The sequence below is a fragment of the Dermochelys coriacea genome, chromosome 2 (assembly GCF_009764565.3).
Source record: "Dermochelys coriacea isolate rDerCor1 chromosome 2, rDerCor1.pri.v4, whole genome shotgun sequence".
In the NCBI taxonomy this organism is placed as follows: domain Eukaryota; kingdom Metazoa; phylum Chordata; order Testudines; family Dermochelyidae; genus Dermochelys; species Dermochelys coriacea.
In genome coordinates, this window is record NC_050069.1 from 226,004,479 (window position 1) to 226,022,178 (window position 17,700).

The 17,700-nt window shown below is 37.9% G+C and overlaps 1 protein-coding gene across 19 annotated transcripts in view; it reads right to left on the reverse strand.

Annotated features, from left to right (window-relative positions):
* Positions 1–17,700, reverse strand: part of AKAP9 (A-kinase anchoring protein 9) — a 232,724-nt gene that overhangs the window by 171,729 nt on the left and 43,295 nt on the right. For 14 of the 19 annotated variants that reach the window (XM_043509321.1, XM_043509336.1, XM_043509317.1 and 11 more), the window contains exon 2: positions 13,513–13,758. The exons of 4 other annotated variants lie outside the window; for them this stretch is intronic. In XM_043509321.1, the coding sequence (XP_043365256.1) occupies positions 13,513–13,758 (246 nt within the window). Of the gene's footprint in view, positions 1–13,512; positions 13,759–17,700 lie in introns of those variants that run through there. One more of the 19 variants, XM_043509328.1, reaches the window with a different exon arrangement.

The following is a 17,700-nucleotide window of genomic DNA, read 5'->3' on the forward strand; positions in this document are numbered from 1 at the left end:
CAAATACAGAGAATAGCAATATGTTCTAAATGTTGATTGGCTCCTGGGACAAAAGAAAGACAGACAGGCAGACAGACTAAACTACAGTATGCAGTAAATCTGTATAAATGCTGTTATGTAAGTGATCTCCCTACTGTTACAGTGAATAATTGTGGATCTTTTTTAAGTGGTGGTTTCCAAATTAACAGGATTAGTCTTAGTAGCTCAATAACACTTTATTAGATAATTTGGTCTGATATTAGAGTTCTGACTACTGTGTCCCCAGTGCATTCAGAAGATTGAGTGTTTATTCTTAAATATCCAGGGTTGAAAGACATTCTACATGGGTTCTCCTTCCCAGTTTAGATGTGCAGTACCTGCAAATAATTTCTTAATTCATTTGCCTCTGTCCCACCTTTTTTTTTTAAGGCAGAATGTAAGCATCAATTGACTCAGTGAATTGGAAGGGAAGTGTGACATACAGTCTGAGAGGTTCTCTGTTGATTGAGACCACCCAGACTTTAATGACTATCAGCACTTGTTATATAGCATGAAAGCAGCCTTTTCATTTTACTCCTTTTACATTGATTTAGGAAGGCATCCAACTGATATACGGCACCAGCAGCGATAGACAAACAGATCACCTCCTACTCTTGACACAGCGACAAAAGACGCCTCAGATTAACAATCTATAATAGAGGGAGAAAATATCACATTGGACTGTCTGTTTCTATGGCTCAGTTTTACTTTTCACCTGTATAATATGCACTCCATTTCCTTGCAACTTTTATTTCTAGCAGGTTCACTCTCAGAAAGGACTGACAACATGACATCTTTGGTGTGTTTTCAGTGTATGTACATCAGATTGAAGCAAATACACACATTATGTGGCAATAATGATGATATCGTTCTGGACCCCATATCTTTACATATCCTAACAGCTCTGCACTGTTGTTTCTGAGTTGCTAATTGAAGATACATGTTCTCTCTTCCATCTGGGTAGACTATTGTGGATGGCTCCAAGTTCTAAGACGATGTCCACACAGTTTTGTTTTTCAGATAGGTGGTACTTCTGGTAGCTTGGATAAATCTCCTGTTTGGCTGTTAAGAGTGAATTGTTTTGCCAAAAGATTTGTCTGAAGAAAACTGCAGAATGCTAGCCCAAAGAGCTCAAATTAAATTTGGATACATATTCTACTTTAAGGGCATAATCCAAAGCCCACTGAAATCAGTGGAAAGATTTTCATCGACTTCAATGGGCTTTGAATCAAGCCTTAATAATGTGTGTCTATTGTTTTATCTCTTGCTGTCTCAGGCTCTGTAGGCAATATTCAGAACAGGCAACAATTCGCAAATATTCATCTTATATTCTGTATATACAATTGTATTTCATTTCCTATGGCTGATCAAAGCCCGCTTACTCACTTGAAAATGAAGTTCTCTGTAAGACTGTATTGTCCCCTTTCTTTACATTTTACCCCATTGCTGTATACTTCCAATATTTATCAGTCAATAGGCATCACTAATTTCTATATATCTCATCTGATTAAAACTGAATCCTGAGGGTTCAAAGGAAGTATGGCTTCTCTCTTAAAAAATCATTTGCTAATAATAATAAAATAATTTGATTAGGGTGATGCACATTAAACTTTTTTTTGCTTTCTCACTTCCTATATCTGTGCGAATTGTTTCAGATTTACAATTCCTCGCTTACATTCTAGGTCTGAATTTTTGCGTGTTATACTATGTGTCCTGTAGACTATCCAGAAACAGGATTTTTTTTCCACATCTGGGTCCAAGCTTATGAAATAACTTTTTGTATAACCTCTGTACAAACAAACAGTTCTTTTACTAACCTTAAGTCTTTTTTTTCTAATTATTTTTTATTCAATGTTCCATGTATTTTTCCACCTTTAGAAGATTTTAAACCTCACAACAATCTTCAGAGGGAATGTTATGAGGAAACTGAGGCAAAACTGTTAAGTAACTTGCCTAAGGCAACACAGGAAGTTTGTTTCAGAAGGAAGATTAGAATTCAACAGTACCAGACATGTAGGCACTGCTCAGAACACACCTTTCTTGGCACAAAATCCCCTACATACTCACTAGAATCACAAAGAACTGATTATGTTACCCTAAGTGGCCACAGAAATTGAAAAGTGGTATACTTTTTAAAAGTTCATATACAGCCTATTTTTAGCACTTAATGCTATTTCACTTTTAAGGAATACCTCAGGTGTAGGGAAAAGAGTATTTAATAAGGGACAAGCATTTTCCCTCCAATTCTAGCACTTCTTGGATAGTAGTATAAAGGGACAGGGCCAAAGACTGAGTACCCTTAAAGCAAGAAGAGCAATCAATAATAAACCTGATACTGAAATCACTGAGCCTGGAGAATGTCTTATTGTTATTGTGAAACAAAATTCCACATACGAGAAATGAAACCCATTCATATTTGAATGTATTATTGTTACTGACAGGACTACAACCTCTATGAAAACTAGTATAAAAACTCCAAAATCTTAAATTAATTTCTGAATAGTGGCTGGCTATTTGCTGGTGAAGAAAATACCTTTATTTTAGACAAAAGCGTTGATGGTATTTCACTGCCTGATTTACATGCCTGCTCACATCAAAATATTTAAATTTGTTGGAGTTTTGTATTCTAAACTCCCAATGTGCAAACTATATGGCCGTAAATTTCTACCAAATGCATTAAGAATGAGATCTGGTTATAATTCTACAATATTAGTTTTCTGTGGGCTTTGGCATTTCAAATACTGCTATTAATATCTCTAATGTTAACTGTAGGCACCAAGTAGAACCTTTTTTTTTTTTTTTGGGTATTCAAAAATACAGACCCAGAAGGTGCTGGGCGAGATTGTAAATTCTTCACCTCAGGGATTCTGTCTTCACCTACCCCTTCTACACTGTGGATGCTACCATAGTCTAAATATTAAATACTAATTAACCCATGCTCATCCATAATTATCATGAGACATTACATCAATGTCCTTTATGTAATCTCTCGATCTTTCAGGACTTGCATGTTTTCTTGGGATTTTTGCTCTCATTTTCTGTAATAGCTGCTTCTTACATCAGACTAGAGGTTCTGATTATACTTTTGTATGGCTCTCAGTTGTGCATATGTCAGAGCATGTCATACCACTCTGGGCTTCTGAGGCATCAAAGACTGGCTCTTCATGTACAGTGGGTTCAAATATCTCATGTGGTATACATTCTAAACATATAAATACCAAAGTCAGTACTGTGCACTGAATTGCATTTGTTTCCTTTTTAATGGCAAACTGTGTGTGTGAGTTGCCTCCTTTCCTCAACACACACACACACACACACACTCCTGATGATTCTTTTTATCTTCTCCTACCTCGCACCCTTCGCCAAAACATAAAACAAGAAGTGTGCTGTGCCCATGTATATGAGATATGAAATGTCTAATTAGGGCATATAATCTGGATTTCCTTCAGGTAGAGAGGAATAGGAGCTATTGGTTACCCGGGAGAAATAATGTTATAAGCGGAATTAGCAGCACCATTTATGTCAGGTTGTCTGACATTTCCCACTATAAGATCCTGTTTTCAGTTATGTAACATTGCAAAACTTTAACCATTTGGGCTGAAATCTTCCATCCCAGATACCTGCTGCAGGCTAAATATTTTGGAACATTTCAGTCAAAAGAGTTCTGCCATTTCAGAGAAGGAATTTAGGGAAAGATATAGTGTTTTGTCACATTAAAAATATCCTTACTATGGTTCCATTAAGGAGCTTGAACATCCCAAGCTTTGGAGCAGGGACTTGACATTTGGCAGGAGCATGGTTTTTGTGGCAGGGATGTACCCTTTGCTACTCCCAGGAAAATCTGGTCAAATTTGGCCAAGTTATAAGCTTTCTAAAATCTCAATTTGCACATGGTCAGTGGAGGCTTGTTAGAACTTTACAGCTAAAATAAAATCTGCAAAACTCCATCGTAGTCAGCATGCTCTAGCCTTTCGCAGTTCCAAAGTGTGACTGCTCTCACACCATCCTAACTGAGCACAGTTTTTTGCCCAGGGCTATAGGGGTTCAGCAGGACTTTCCCTGTAATTGCAGCTGCAGAGGGGCTGAATGCAGGAAGATTGTCTCTTCTGTTACTCCTCGGGGAATTCTGTGCCATTGTGCAATGCAGAATTTTGCAGAAATTGATGTGTGCACAGAATTTCCTTACCCCCACAGAAATGGGCTGAAGTGCTGCTAGCCTCACTGGGGGCCACTAGACTCAGCAGAGCCCAACTCCGAATAACTTATTTCACCACCAACAAATCCGATTGCTATTGTAAGAGCAGTCATAATTGCTAGTGCATATGCCAAGTCATCTTATGGATGGATTGGGGCCACTGGGAGATGAAGCTCCCAGTGGCCCCAATTAAATTCACAGATTCTAAGGCAGAAGGGATCATCGTGGTCATCTAGTCTGACCTCCTGTATAACACAGGCCATAGAACTTCCCCAAAATAATTCCTAAACAGATATTTTAGAAAAACTTCCAATCTTGATTTAAAAATTGTCAATGATGGAGAATCCACCACAATCTTGGTAAACTGTTCCAATGGTTTATAACTCTCACCATTAAAAAAAAATATACCTTATTTCCAGTCTGAATTTGTCTAGATTCAACTTTCAGCCATTGGATCGTGTGATGCCTTTGTCTGCTAGACTGAAGAGCGCATTATTAAATATTTGTTTCCCATGTGGGTACTTATAGACAATAGTCAAGTCACTCTTTAACCTTCTCTTTGTTAAGCTAAAAGGACTAAGCTCCTTAAGTCTATCACTATAGTGAATGTTTTCTAATCCTTTAATCATTCTTGTGGCTCTTCTCTGGACCCTCTCCAATTTATCAACATCCTTCTTGAATTGTGGGCACCAGAACTGGACACAGTATTCCAGTAACGGTAGCACCAGTGCCAAATACAGAGTAAAATAACCTCTCTACTCCTACTCGAGATCCCCCTGTTTCTGCATCTTTCTTTGATAGCCACCCTGTTACAATAAGCTTAACATTTCAGGGCTCTCTCTATCACCAGTGGGTATTTATTTAGCACATGGGTGAGAAAACTATGGCCCGGGGGGAGAATCTGATCCTTCAGACATTTTAGGCTCTTGCCGAGGAGCGGGGTCGGAGGCTTGCTCTCCGCGGCTCCCAGAAGCAGCGGCACGTCCCCCCTCCAGCTCCTATGCGTATGGGCATCCAAGGGGCTCCGCACGCTGCCCCTGGCCCCAAGCGCTGCCCCCCGCAATTCCCATTGGCCAGCAAATGGGGCTAACAGGAGCTGCAGGGGAAGCACCAGCAGATGGGACAGTGCGCAAAGCCACTGGTCCGTGCCGCCACATAGGAGCCAGAGGGGGGACATGCCGCTGCTTCTGGGAGCTGCTTGATGTAAGCGCCACCCAGACCCCCTCCCACGCCCCAACTCCTTGCCCCCACCCTGATCCCCCTCCCACCCTCCGAACCCTTCGGTCCCACGCTCCTGCACCCCAGAGCCCTCAACCCCCCACCCATACCCTTGCCAGAAACCCCTCCCACCCCTGAACTCCTCATTTCTGGCCCCACCCCAGAGCCCACATACCCAGCTGGAGCCCTCACTCCCCCTACACTCCAACCCCCAATTTTGTGAGTATTCATGGCCCACCATACAATTTCCATATCCAGATGTGGCCCTCGGGCCAAAAAGTTTGCCCACCCCTGATTTAGCTGCTATATTATACATTTTGAAGTTATAGTGTACACTATCTCAATGATATTTGAATTGTATTTTCTTTTATTAATACTGAAGGGTTGCCTCTAACTTGACATCATGTATTTTGAAAAGTGAGTTAGCAAAGCTGAAATCTTTTCGTGTCAGAAGTAATTGAACTTAAAAATGAAAAACTTGAACTACCTAATAAGATGCTGCAGATCTCAGGTACTAACCTTGTAGCAATTTAGAGAAAGTTATGGAAATAAAATATGGAAAATTGTGGTAAATTTTGGTTTGGCCAGAAGCTAAAATTCTTTGGTCTATTCTTAAGACTGTTTACTAAACACACATTTGTCTTGAGAAAAGCACAATCAAGAGCTACTGCTCCAAGTTTATTTTGTTTTGGATTTGTTTAAATCAAAGGGGCTTGCTGTATAATTTAGGTCTAAAATGCTGCCAGGCATGTGGGGCTCATCTTGGAAGATAGAGTTTTTAAAGTATTAAAAAAAAGTAACCAACCACAAATAAATTACTAAACAACATAGCATATCATTATCTTTGTGAGAAGGAAACTGGACAGAAGGGAATTTAAAACAAACCTAGGGCAGGCCCAAAGATTTAAATTATACTATATACAAGAAATCGGGTTTCGAGTCCCTCTCCATATCTCTCAATTTCCAAGCAAGGAGATAAACTTTTCTCAGCTAATGGAATAGCAACTATGATTTTAGGACATTACAGATGAAGTTCAGGTGAGAGATACAATGGATGGGAAAAGAGTGATTGTTATGTCTTATCAGTTAGAATAATAAAAGCTGTAGTAATCTTCAGGACTCTAACAAAAACAGACACTCCTCTTCCCTCCTCTGACCTTTCTTAAACTGGCTCCTATACAAAAACTCCGAGAAGAAATTATTTCTGTCAGATTGCTACAGACTTCTCTCAGGGGAACCACTCTAACATGATTATTAAGGAATTTTAATGACTATCTGTGCCTTTCAAAAACCACAGTCTTCTTCAGGTGAAAGGTTCTGGTGAGTTTTTCTAGTAAATTTTGGTAATCAGAAGTATTAGACACCCTTCTAGTCCTAAAAGAAAGAGAATTAGATATCTTGTGAAATCCTCCCAGGAAAAAAGCAAGAAAGCCCATAAACTGAAGTTGCCAATGAGATTGTAAATGCTGAACAATAAAGAAAACAAAATGGCCCTTGTTACAATTCTGATGATATAACCAAGAAAGGGAAAGAAAAGTTTCAGTCCTTTGAACAGATCCCTTCTGTCTAAGAAAAGGAACCCATAAAGTAAAGAAATAGAAACACTTTGATTCCATCTGCTGTGGTCTGCATCAAGAATGAGGATTTCTTCAGGACTCTCCAATTTAAAAAAAAACAAAACAGATTCTAGTTCCACTTGCTGACAGGGAAAACTCAAAATCAGAAAAATCACAGAAAGCTGTGTGACTTATTTTATCTACAGAAATACTAGAAGAACAAAGAGAATCCAGTCATGACACTTAAAAAATGCAACATACATCAACTACTGAATATATTTTGTTGCACAAAAGCAAAAACCAAAGACATTCTACTACAAAGATGAGGTAAGTAACAACTAGAAATTCAGCTAGAAAATAATCCCTTGTAATGCTTCCAGTAATCTTGCTTTCGATCTTTATAGGATGTTGTGTCAAGACAGTAATGTTGGGTGAAAGAGCAGACAGCTCTAAGAAAATGCCTTGTAAATCTCAGTTGGAGAGATTAACCTGAATCTGGCTACTACTTGGGCTGCACCTCCAACTGAGCAAATTCTATTCTGATCATCATAATCTAGTTTGTCTATCAGTACATTTACAGCACTAAACAGTAAAGTGCAAGATGCATAAAAATCTATTTTGGCTTTTTAACTCCAATACAGATACTATATTAAAAGATTAAACTTGGAAGATAATTGCTGAACTTCCAAAGCACTTCTCATTTAGCTTGACTAACATGGTCCTGATTGAGACTAAATGGAATGCAGCAAAAAAAGTTCTATATTTAACAGCAACTTCATTAAGGTGGAACTCAGTGGTCTTTTTGGAAAGAAATACATATGAATAATTAGCAAGATTCAGATTATTAATGAACAGTGGTGACGACATTCTACAAATTTGAGTTACAATCACCAAAAAGTTTTCAAAAACTTTCATATAAAGTTTGTTGTTGTTGTTGTTAAGTAAGTTAAAAAAAGGTTAAGTAATTTTAGGCTCTATCCCATTTAACACAGGCAAATGTGAATTAGAAGAATACTTGAGTCAGCTTAGTCAGATTGATAGTAACTCTCCATAGCACCATTGTAGAACATGTACTCATAACATTCTTCCTAAAGAATTTGATTAGGAAGGTTTCTCTGTACTACTATATATGTATAGGCCATACAGCCTTTATTATTCCAACCGTTTAAATCCTTCCCTCTTCTTTGCATAACAGCTCCCCTATCCCATTATTCCTCTCCCCTAGCTCTATCAAGTTACCTGCCTCCTTCCTCTTTCCTATATAAAAATCAATCAAAGGAGGGACAGACTGGTGCAATATGGTACCTCCTTCCTTCTTTTTCTTTCCTCCCTGTCACAATAAGAGAAGACTCCTAAATTCACTCTCAAAACCAGTTCCTCTTGCCCTGACAGCTTCTTTCAGGACCCCCTCCTGGAGGAGGCTGCAGCAGCTTGTGGTGCTCCAGAGGAAACCCCTTCTGTTGAATGGAGCAAACAGTTCAATTGTGTTACTACTAGGAGTGATTCTGAAACTCAGAAGTGGGCTCTGTAAATAGGGAAACTCGGAATACAACATCAGAATTTAAATTTAATTAAAGCACATATTGCTGTTCAACTTGCAAGGACCTCTGAAATAGGGATGTAAATACCATTTAAAAACTTAACCGTTTAAATGATAAAATATTGTTTAAACGGTTAACCGATTAAGTGTCTGGGCTCGCTCCGTCTGCGTGGCGTGTGCCCACTGGGGTTGGCAGGCCAGCTAGCGCAGGGTTAATGGTTAAGACAGGTTAACCGGTAATGCTTATAGGTTAACCTTTTGCATCATTACTCTGAAATATCTAGTTCAGGGGTATAACTGAATTTAAAGAGGAGTCTACAGTAGTTGACAAAATATACAAGACAATTTTGGCAGTGCTAAGGTTCTATATAGAAACTTGTAGTTTAGTCTCTGACAGGCTAACCTCAAACATTCTTAATGAGTGCAGGAGTGGGAAGTGGAGTTTATTAAAGACCTTTTTGGCCATTGGTTAGAAGGGAGGGGAGCCAAAGAAATTACAAATTCTGCTTCTTCTCCCAGTGTAGGGTTAGCAAGCCATAACCGAGAGTACTACTGTGAAACCCCTCTTGAAAATATCCTGCTTACGTACCTGCAGTTTATGCTTTACAATATATTGTAAGCATAGTTTCTCTTGTTTTTGCCACAATCATATTGTTCTACTTCACTTTTCTTCATTGAATCTCTTTTCACAAGCACACTAAGTAAATCTGCACCTTGCACCTCTTCACTTTATTGGGAACTCTTATAACTAGTGACCACTAGATTGGCATTTTTGTCCACTCTCAAACTACACTATTTGGTGCCATGCTCAGTTGATCAGGAGAGAACACTGACACTTCCAAATCCTTTCCGTTTAGTGGGTATTGCTTTTGCAATGTGGTATTACAAGAAATGCAAAGAGATCACAAATTATTTGGCAGGGGAGGAAAGCCCTGAAGTGTAAATCAGAATAAAAAATGGAGATGTACGAGTTACTCTATATACACTAATAGTTCATATTAGTGTAAATATGTTTTTAGCACATGTATTAAATATGCATGTGAAAAAGATCTGGGGTTTTGGTGGATAATTTGCTGCAAGTGAGCTCCCAGTGCAATGCTGTGGCCAAAAGGGCTAATGTGATCCTCAGAGGCATAAACAGGGGAATCTTGAGTAGGGAGAGAGAGGTTATTTTATCTCTGTATTTGGCACCGGTGCACGTGATGCTGGAATACTGCATCCAGTTCTACTGTCCACAATTCAAGAAAGATATTGCAAAATTAGAGAAGGTTCAGAGAAGAGCCACAAGAATGATTAAAGGAGTAGAAAACATGCCTTAAAGTAACAGACTCCAGGAGCTCAATCTATTTAGCTTAATAAAGAGAAGGTTAAAGGGTGACTTGATTACAGTCTATAAATTAGTACCTACGTGAGGAACAATATTTAATAATGGGTTCTTCAATTTATCAGAGAAAGGCATAATCTGACCCAATTGTTGGACAAATTCAGACTGGAAACGAGGCATAAATAACCACTGGAACAATTTACCTAGGTTTGTGGTGTACTCTCCCCCTTAATAACAATTTTTCAATCAAGATTGGGGTTTTTCTAAAACATATGCTCTAAGAATTATTTTGGGGAAGATCTATGGTCTGTGATATACAGGAGGTCAAACTAGATGATCATAATGGTCCCTTCTGGGCTTGGAATCTATGAATCTATTAACAAAAATGTAGTTGTGTGCATATTCCATAACCACACTAAAACATCTGTGTTTTAACATCTTCCTAAAATATCAAAAACAATCAGACTAGACAATTGCTTACAATTCCATTTGATGTTTAAATTAAAGCCAGTTTTTTAATTAAGAGCACAAAAGATTAAATCAGCAAACCTACAAAATGTATATTTATGTTAAAAAATCTTGTGCAATTTTTTTTAAAAAGGAATTCTATAAAAAAGGTTTCTAAAAATGTCTCTTTCCTGAGACCTTGTATTCCAATTTTTATTCCTCTTTTTCCAAAAATCTAGACAGCCAATTTATGACTCTGTGGGAAGAAGAGGTTTTTATAAAATGGAAGGGTTTCACAATCTTATCTATAGCGTCATGAAGCAGTAACTCTACTTTTATCATTTACATTAATGCACAGTATAGGACAACACATAGCCTTTCACTTTAGGATAGGTAGATTCAAATATTAAGCCACCAGGAAATATTCTTACCCTACTTTCTACTGTATGTTTGTCCACATCTCAATACCACTACACAAATGGCACGATTAGAAGCCTGCTCAAGAAAAGCCCAAGGTTGGAACAGCAAGAGATATTTGCAGGTCAGGATCAAGGTGTATTAGCTGAAATATAATAAGTCAACTTGACAAGCAGCTGTCTATACATTGCCTTTCTTTAGCCAGTGTTATGACTTTTGTTTTCTTAAAACTAGGTTCACCCGTCACTTTTAAAAACGTAATAAAGATGAATTGAAAGATTGTTAACTTAGGTCAGAATGGTGAGAAAAGGTACCACTTATCACTGTAAAAATGCATAATTTAACAGTCTTATCATACTAATTAAAGTCCAGTACAACTAAATTGCTGGACCCAAAGGTTTGCTGCAAATGAATGTGACATAAATAGTTACTGGTTTTTAGTTTCTCATATGAACTAGAAGTTTATAATTGGTACTTAGCTGACAGACAACTCCAGAAACTGAAGTTCTTGTTATTTATCCACACAACAAGTACAATACTATGCTGTTCAGATGCCCCTCTGTCAGAGGAACCATCTGCAGAGCTAAAAAAGGTAGCTCAGTCACCATTCAGTTCCTTCACCTGGTAGATCAGACTGCCAACATTCACAGAGTTTAAGGTCATAAGGGACCCTTAAATATCTAGGTCTATATCTGTATATCAGAGGCCTTTAAATTTCATTCAGTTGACACTGTACTGAGCCCTATCAATAAACTGTGTTTGACTAAAGCTTTTCTTGGAGAAAGGCATCCAGACTTGATCTGAAGACATCAAGCACTAGAGAATTCATCACTACCCTTCGTAATTGGTTCCAATGGTTAATCACCCTCATTGTTAAAAATTTATGCCTTATTTCCAGTTTGAATTTGTCTGGCTTCAGCTTCCAGCCATTGCCTCTTGTTATACCTTTCTCCACTACATTAAAAAGCCCTTTGGTACCCAGTATTTTCTCCCCACGAAGGTATTTATACACTACATACAAGTCACCACTCAATCTTATTTTTGATAAGCTAAACAGATTGATCCCTTTAAGTCTTCCACTTTAAGGTATTTTCTGCAACCATCAAATCATTTTTGTGTCTCTTTTCTGCACCCGCTCCAATTTTTGAACATCCTTTTTAAAAAGTGTACACCAGAACTCTGTGCAGTATACTAGCATCAGTCTCATCAATGCCGTATATGGAGGTAAAAATCACATCCCTATTCTTGCTTACTACTCCCCATCTATACATCCAAGGATCACATTAGCCCTTTGTACCACAACATCAATGTCATGTTGAGTTGCTTGTCCATTATGACTCGTAGATCCTTCTCATAGTCAGTGCTTTAGGATACAGTCTCCCATTCCGTGGGCATGGCTTGCATTTCTTGTTCCTAGATGTATACCAAGAGTACTGAATTTTGTTATGGGAACACTTGTCCACTCAGAACTGAACTGCGACTGCCAATCCATCTCACTTAGGCCATTTTTTAACCTTTAGAAGGTAAGCACTTTGAGTCACTAATGACCAGGTTAAATTCCAACAAGTAGTAAAAGGTGGAGCACCAAGTTCCCTGAACCATCCAATTCCTCCCCCAAATTAGTGTTTTCAAAATAAATTCCTAGTCACCATTAACCAGCAAGAGTCAAATTACTTTATGAATTCCAGAAAAATGCTTAGGTTTGCTTTTTTTCTCCTTACCAGTAACCACAATTGTACTTATTTAAAACTATAACAGTGTAATACCAGAGGCATACACAGCTGTAGTCACGGTACATACGATGTGTATCATTGAGAGGGAAGCCCTGGTACAGAAGCTGGCCCCATGGCAGCAGCGTGGAGAAGCAGCCCTGGCTGCCCCACTGCCTATTCAGTTTTGGCCCCACAGTCCTTCCATCATGCCGGGGAGCAGGAGGCCAAACTGAGTCATTGGTATTGTGACCTGGTGCACGAGGGTCACAGATCCACTCATGTTAGGCCCCACGGCCTATTGAGTGAGTGGTGTTAAAACCTGACACATGAGGGTCACAGAGCCACTCAGACTCAGGTACAGGGCCAAACCTAAATGGCACTGCTACCCTCACACACTAGGTCACAGCAGTCATTCAATTTTGGCCCCACAGCACCCACCTTCACTGAAGAGCCATGGGACAAAACCTGGGTGGGTAGTCAGCACTGCTTCTCAATGTTGCTGCCATAGGCCGGCTCCCGCACCAGGGATTCCCCCTACAGAAGCCTGCCCAGCCTCATCCTGCTTCCAGAAGTCCATGTCCTCTTTGCTGTGCCCACAGGACTTGCTCATCAACAGCCTCAAGACCTACTATAAGTACAGATAGCTGGAGTTAGCACCTGCATAGGGTAGCTGGCCAGGAGAGGGGCAGTGGAGAGCCCCAAAGTGGAAGAACTCTAGGGGGTTCAGTTGTGCAAACCATGTAAAAAATTTCTGGGGATACTCCTGTGTAATAGTTATTTTATTATAAGCTTTAAAAAAAACATGCAGCTTTTATCCTATCAAGGAATGCACACAACTGTGCCAACAAATGCTTCATATTCTACAGCTCAGTTATCATGCCATAGAAAATATGTCACCAGCAAGCAAATGGAAGGTGTCAGCTCTGGGCATAAAACAGCATGGAGGTTGAGGCAAGGGAATATTGTCCATATTCTCATAATGCCCACTCATTTTCATTCGCATATTCATTGCAGTTTAGTAAAATATAAAGAGCCCATCTTTAAATAGAAAATAATGTAATTGCTTAAGACCAGATAACACTTACTTCAATGGCATACGTCTGGTCATGTTTGATAATTTCTCTACTGCGTAAAGTCCTCATTACAAACTCCGCAGTAGCAGCTGCTCCTCTTTGGTGTGTGGATGTCTCATCACCCTGTGACCTGTCAATATCAGGACCATCTTGTATCGATTCTTCATCTTTGGTGTTTGATGCCTTTTTCTTTTTTTTCTGCTTCTTGGATGCACTCTGCCCATCAGACTGTGCTTTCCGTTGCCTAAACTGGGCAAGCTGCACATAAGAGAAAATCCTGTTAAGGTGAAAGTTGTCTTCTTTATTACTAATGACACCAATTATGAGAGCTTATGGACTGTTCTACATAAATCTTCTGACTAATCTCTGTAGAAAACAAAGCTGAGGATAATGCTGCATATTCCCAATACCCTTCAATACAATTTAATATAAGCATTAAAATAATGTTTAAAATGTACAATATATAAGCAGCATAATAATTTAATATAGGTCTTGCAGGTTTCATAACAATAAGTATGTACCTATTGGACAGCTATCTAGAAATCAAAAGATTCAAAGTTAAACAAAGCACAAAGGTGATAAAATAATCTTTGATCTCATTTTCTTAGGGAAACTTAAATTTCTCTAATTTTATAATAATTACCTTACACACCAACAAGACTATGAAACTCATTTTATCTGCTTTGAAATAAAAGCAGAAGAGCAACCCTTTCTAATACCAAATATGTATCACTGCACTCTTCAGAAAAAACTACTTTTAGAAATCAAGAAAATCAGCCCAAGCTACTAACAAAACATAGAAGAAAGTAAAATACATCTTTAGAAAATCGTCTAACAAAAGACAACAAGTAAATTACAAGATACTCTACCTTGTAGCAAAACATGATGATGAATAAAAAGTCGCAGGTGATCCAGACACAGCAGAGTTGAAAAACCAATTAGTACGTAAGCTATTCAAATACTCTAAGACACTGCCTTTTACAGAGCTTATCACTTTTAATCAGATGTAACAGTTTACATGTGAAAATCCATTTAGAATATATTTTTCTTAACTGGAACAGAATTTCTGTTCAAGAAAGAAAAATAATTATGTTTTTTACAAATGTAAAGACAAAATTAAACTGACATTAACAAAGTATTATCCATCACCAGGTTTTATGCTCCCACCTCAAAAAGTCCAACATTAATGACTGCTGCAAACCATATTACTTTATTAAGCACATACACTTACAAACACAACAACATTTAAATAAAGCCCTAGACTTTCATATCTATTTTATGCCCATTAATACCAATCTTTTTGGTAAACCCATTGTCAACTTGAAAAAAAAAAGTTTCTATCAAATAATAAAAGAATATTTGAATTTTTGCTCATGATATTCACCAATCCAGAGAGCCAGGCTTCCATTCAAACTCTTTGTCAACGCTCAGGTAAATCAATCAGGATTTCCAGTCTGGCAAAGATCTCCCCTTCCCAGTCTCTGTACTGTCACAATGCAAGCTGTCACTTTTGTGTTTTCCAATTGTCATTAAACCTCAAGATAGCTGAGAAAGCCATAAATTAAACATAGCTGCTACTTGCAAATCAACTATGATTTCTTCCATAGCTAATACTTTTGTCTCACTGCAATAAAAGATGTTCTTATTTTTCCAACAGGATTCTGCAGCCTCAGGACAGCGGACAATGTGGAATATACCTTCTGCTCTGCTCAGAAGGACCTTGAGATTTGCTGAGCAAAAATTACTCACCTACATATTTAGCATTTACTTCCGCTTTCTCTTCATTGCATCCCTAACTAGTTTAAATATTTAAAAAGGCTTTTTCTATTTTTAAAATAAATAAAACTTTTTAATATTTCAGAACATTTGTGAGAGAATAAGTATTTTACACCAGGGAGAGAGAAGAGATTCCCCACCACCACTTGACGTAAGGAATAGGATATATCATAGACTTATCTTCTTAACAGAGGGAAGAATGAGGATACTAATTTGCTAGCTCTTCACAATACCAATACATGTTCTGAGGGCTTGTCTATACAGTGCAGCAAATTGCACCAAAGGGCTGTGATTTGTAAACCATTCTAACTGGCCCGTGTCAGGGTGGATTTGATGTAAATCAAATTGTTAAAATAATGATTTAAATCACTAGTCAGGAAGATTCGATTTAATCATGGATTTCTACATAAAAGTGCATTCTTGTTGGTTGTTATAACCTTAATACATATTCTTCACAACTCAGAGATAAATGTAGGTTTCATTTTTAGAAGATACACACTATACATTTTTCAGTGATTTATTTTGAAAAAACTTTTCAGATTAGTTTTACAGCTATATCAGAAAATGAATGGTTGTTTGGTTATTTCATTTACCAAAGGTAACTGAAGCAGATATTTATGAAGTCATTGGGAGGTGAACTATCTCCAATTCAACCGGTTAATCATTAATATTTGGAGGATTTTCTTGCCATGCTGTATTCGGAGAAGATCACCACCAGACAGACATTTACATTGTTTTATTATACTAAAACAACGTTATGTATTCTGGATTTTTTTCTTCAACAGCAAACATATAATATTTTAACAAAACAAGCATATGAAATTTTGAATTTAGTTAAACATTCAAGTGTTTTAAAATCAGGTTTGTTTTTGTTAAAATTGTTTTTAACTAAAATAGTTAAATGAAATATTTAAAAAAAAACACAAAAATTAAAATCGATTGTGTCAGCCAGGTCAACATGAGAAACTTAAAATATTGGCTTCTGTGGCTAACTCTGTCGTTTTCACCTTCATTTTCCTGTTCATAATCGGGGGGGAGGGGACACGGACAAAACAAAACTAAAAAAAAAAAAAAAAAAAAAAAAAAAAGCTTTCCTGCTTTTTCAGGTTCCAAACGATTTCTCAATTTGGAATGAATTAGTCCAAAGTTAGAAAATATTCTTTCTTCACTGGCAGAAGAAGCTCCTGCTCTTAAAAGTGAGATTATCAGTTCAACAGTCTCTGAATCCAAATGCTTAAGTGACTTCCACCAGTTCACTGGTGTGATTTTCTTTAAAACATCATCAGCAAACATATGTTTCTTAAATGGTTCACCCTTAGCTCTGAAGTTTATTATAGTTGGCATTATGGAGAGATGATTGCTGGATGTCCATGTCATAGCCAACTCCTCTTCTTCAGCACTTAAGGTTTGATCCTGGTACTGAGTATTGAGAATATTCACAAGAAAATGAGCTGGAGATAGTCCTTGTCCCATTAATTTTTTTAATGCTTGTAATTTAACTATGTCATTGCATATTTCTCTTAAGATCTCACTCAGTTCCTTCCAAATTTCAACAGCGTCAGCAATAAAACAGCTATTTCCCTGCATTTTGTTCAAGGCTACAGAAATAGGCTTCAGGGTACTCAGCATATGTTCAACCCAATGTTGAGAACTTTGGCTGTGACAGTGCCATTTATTTTTTCACCATTTTGTTCACAAACTGTCACCAGATTAGGCCAGTTCTTGATACAGTGCTCAAAACAGTCCACTACTGAGTTCCATCACACATCTTGTGGGAGAGTTAGCTTGGTTCCTCCCACTTTTTTTTAGAGCAGCTGCTGCAAAGTGGTTGTTACTGAAGTATTTTAATTTTTATCCACCCTGGCCCATGTAGACCCTGCTGGTGAGCTCTAAAAGGCAACTACTTTGCATTAACATAGTCCTGTTTGAGACTGTATGTTACCTCAACAAAACAGTTAGCTAAGTCATTCTTGTCATAAGTAAAACCCAGAGTATTTTCTAAATGAGATACTGGTGCAAGCTGGCGGGTGTGGCCTTCAGAAGTAAGTATTGAGAAATTTTTAAGAGAGGTAGACTGTGTCAGAGATCAAGCATCCTCTTCCCAAACTTGATCACATATTTTTATGTTACCTAAAGCCAGCTTGAAACCCTAACATTGTCTCTGCAGCTAAAGTTGCTGCAAGAAAACATAACTGTGAGCTTTCTGGAACACATATACTGGTTCTAAAGTATCCCATCAACTCTATGATGGATGAAACCTTATGTACTAGATAAAAGGTAATGCAGCTTCTTCCAGTGCAACTTTATATTTTTTATTTGCCTACAAAATTAGATAAATAGCTCCAACAAGAACAACTGAAGGATTCTAATCCCCTCGAGTAAGGACTGTCTGAGTGATGCATCTAGTTACATTATATTCCTCTC